Source organism: Emys orbicularis, chromosome 13 (genome assembly GCF_028017835.1).
Source record: "Emys orbicularis isolate rEmyOrb1 chromosome 13, rEmyOrb1.hap1, whole genome shotgun sequence".
Taxonomy (NCBI): domain Eukaryota; kingdom Metazoa; phylum Chordata; order Testudines; family Emydidae; genus Emys; species Emys orbicularis.
In genome coordinates this window covers 13417790-13421310 of record NC_088695.1, presented here as the reverse complement: position 1 = coordinate 13421310, position 3521 = coordinate 13417790, and the positions used below count along the sequence as shown (strand labels likewise).

General features: G+C 45.3%; 1 protein-coding gene across 1 annotated transcript; it reads left to right on the top strand.

Annotated features, from left to right (window-relative positions):
* The first annotated feature begins 772 nt into the window (after positions 1-772).
* LOC135887661 (olfactory receptor 10A4-like) lies at positions 773-1708 on the top strand. Its single transcript, XM_065415384.1, has one exon. The coding sequence runs from the start codon at positions 773-775 to the stop codon at positions 1706-1708; it is 936 nt and encodes a 311-aa protein (XP_065271456.1).
* Positions 1709-3521: the final 1813 nt, after the last annotated feature.

Genomic DNA, 3521 nt, shown 5'->3' with positions numbered 1-3521 from the left:
TGCTTGGGAGTCTTAGCTGTGAGCCCTCTTTTGCAGTCAGGGGCCTACCCCAGTTTTGCAGGAGGAGGGCCTTGCTCATAACTGTTAGCCCAGTAGTTAGGCTACTCACCACAGATGCAGGAGACCCAGTGCCTAATTTGTGCTGAGCCCTGGCTTGGCAGTTCAAAGCCCCAGTACCTCTGGGCTTGCTGCACTGGGTATGAATGTTAAAAAATTGCTTGAGCCCCAGCCCCTAATTTCTTGAACCCTGGCCCCTCTTTCATTACAAATTGCACTAAGAAGATCCCTGGTTCAAGTTACCCCTCCGGCTCAGGAGGAGAAGGGATTTTGAATAGGGATCTGCTGCCTCTCAGATGAGTGCCCTCACCCCTGGGCTATGGGCTATCCTGATGTGGAGATCCCTCAATTTCCCCTGTTGAAGCTGTTACAGCTGTTGAATCTGGTTAAATAAATAACCAGGTGTGTCCCATGTCCCAGGTGAGCACCCTAACCACTGGGCTGAGAGCTATGAGGGAGGTCTTCTTCCTCTTCCCAGCCCAGCTGTTTCTTGTAGAGTTCTAACTCCAGTCAATAGGAGCTGGGGGTTCTTAGTCCCACTGAACATCAACTACTGGGGGTCTTACATTGGGCGTCCAAAAATGGGAGCACCCAGAATCAGTGGCCACTATTGAAAATGTTTGTCATGTATTATACATTTATATATTGCAGGATTCTTCCAGCTAAACCAGTGAATGATTTTATTATCTCTGCAGTTGGAGAACAACAGGGCGACATGGCTAATGAGAACCACACGGTTGTGACACAGTTCCTCTTCATGTCTTTCTCTGAATTTTTGGAGGTGCGGGTCTCCCTTTTCTTCTTAGTGCTGGTTTTATACCTCATCACCTTGATGGGCAACATTGTCATCATCACGATCACAGTGGTGGACCCTGCCCTATGCTCCCCCATGTATTTCTTCCTCCGGAATTTGTCCTTTCTGGAAATCGGTTACACCTCGTCCACCATCCCCAAGATGCTGGAGAACTTCCTCTCCGAGGACAAGAGCATCTCATTCCTGGGCTGTGCCACACAGATGTATTTCTTTTCCCTCCTGGGGATCACAGAGTGTTGCCTACTGGCCGCCATGGCATATGACCGTTATGTGGCCATATGTCACCCTCTACACTATACGGCCATGATGAGCAGAGGTGTGTGTCTCCAGCTCTCAGCTGTGTCCTGGCTCATTGGGGTGCTGGTGGCATTGGGACAGACAACTTTCATATTCACTCTGCCCTACTGTGGGCCCAATAGGATCAACCACTTCTTCTGTGACCTGCCCCCACTGCTGAAGTTGGCCTGTGCAGATACTTACAGGAATGAAGTAGCTGTTTACACCATTGCTGTCATCTTCATCATGGTCCCCTTCCTACTCATCCTTGTGTCCTATGTCCGTATCCTCTACACTATCTTCAAGATACCATCAGCTGCAGGCAGGAGCAAAACTTTCTCCACCTGCTCCTCCCACCTCATTGTGGTCACTTTATTTTATGGAACTGCCATCGTGACATATCTGAGGCCCAAATCTAGCTATTCACATGACACTGACAAACTGCTTTCCCTGTTCTACACAGTGGTGTGCCCAATGTTGAACCCTTTGATCTACAGCCTGAGGAATAAAGAGGTGAAGAAAGCCTTGAGAAGGGTGATGGCCAGAATAATATTTATTTGAAACTTGTGAAAAAATTAAAAACATATTCTTGTGGTGGATTTGGAGCTGCCTGTAGTAATTCATGAAAATACCATATGATCTGTATGTTTGTCTGAATATTGTAAAGGTGATTTTGTATTCGTTTATTGGGTTAATTCAATAGTTGGGTGGCCAGGAAACTACGCAGGAAGATGGATGACAACCCAGTTAAAAGCTCCTCAGCAAACACCAAGGACAATTAACTGTGATATCCTTCCTCCACTTGTGGTGGGCCTGCCAGACCAGTTTTCCCAGGACTGAATCCCTCCCCCAGTGAAGGAAGGGAGATCAAAGAGTGAGGGGGATTTAAAGAGACATACTCCCTGAATAAAGGAAAAGGTAGTTTGGTGAGAGGATTTGGGTGGAGAAACTGCCCCCCAGACCTCCAGAGGTTGAATGTTCCTCAAGGAAGCTTAGCCTGCCCAGGAGCTTTGGGTAAGATAAACAAGCATGTAGGCCTTTTGTTGTCTTAATCATTTTCACTTGCTATGCTGTACTCCTACTGTTCAAGTCAAACAATACTTTGTTTTAAGAAGGCTGGTTTGGGTCACTGTATTCACATCTGGTCACAGCTTCCTGGCGGGACATGTGCTGGTACTGAGTTCAGTCAGACCTGCTGAGGGCAACTGATTGATACACAGGGTGCTGAAGCCTGGGATCCAGTCTGGGAATGAAATAATCACAGGGTCCACCCCAGAAAGGTGACGGCTCAAGCCCTGACACCTGGAGATGGTGCACTCAGAGGACTGTGACAATTCTTTTCTTTTTTCTCTACCTTCTGACCTTTTTGCCTTTTCTCTCTCTTTTTTCTTTTTTTTTTATTTCTCTCTTTTTCCCCTCTTTCTATTTTTTCCATTATTTTCTCTCTTTTCCTTTTTTCTTCTCTCCTCCTTTGCTCCCCACTTCCTTTTTCCTTTTTAAGGGGAGGTTGTTGAATGAATCTGACAAACTTTTTTGGTGCATTTTCATTCTCTCTTTCACCCCACTTTGAAACGGGTGTAAATTAAAGCATGCTAGGGAACTTTTAGTGCACCCCAGAAGGTTGCGCTTGGACACTTAGTGTGCAGCAGGCTAGTGCAGGGTAGATTTATGTTCCAGCTTGCTGTGAACTAAATGTGCCTCTAGACACGCACTGAGATACGGAGGCTGAGATTTTCAAAGCTCCCTTGAGGGGTTTCAACAGGAAATGGGGGGAAAATTTCTTTTCAAGTTTTTTGTGTTTCTGAAAAAAATCCTCAACATATTCTCCTGAAAAACATATGGAAAAAGTGTTTTCAAAATTTTCGGGGGGGGGGGGAGGCAGATGGGGGACCAGGATTTCAAAACAGTCCTAGATCTGAGCCAAAACAGTGCAATGTGGATTTTGAGAACTATCTCCAAATGCTGAGGGGCGCTGAATAGAAAGTTTCATCTTCTCTCAACACAAAGGTAAAGGACAATTGTGAAATTAGGATCTCCTGATGTTTTTTTCCCTACAAGAAGAGCAGATCATGTGCTTTCAATCCATTTGATAATTCTTTAGGATGAAAGAAAACAAAGAAAGAAAGAACAAATATAGCCCCCAATTCATCACAGATTTTAAACATGTGCCTACATTAAGCATGTGTTTAGTCTCACTGAAGTCAATGGGACTATTCGCATGCTAAAGGTTCGGCAAATATTTGAGTGTCTTGTTGGATCAGGACCATAAAATCTCCAGGCCAGTGTGCACAGTGTGTTATCTGTCCTGCAATGACCTTGAATTGATCAACACCACGCTCAACCACAGACAGATAGGAGATTTCCAATCATGTAC

Excerpts from the sequence above, each read along its gene's own strand:
- LOC135887661 (XM_065415384.1), top strand. The coding sequence starts at position 773 with ATGGCTAATGAGAACCACACGGTTGTGACACAGTTCCTCTTCATGTCT.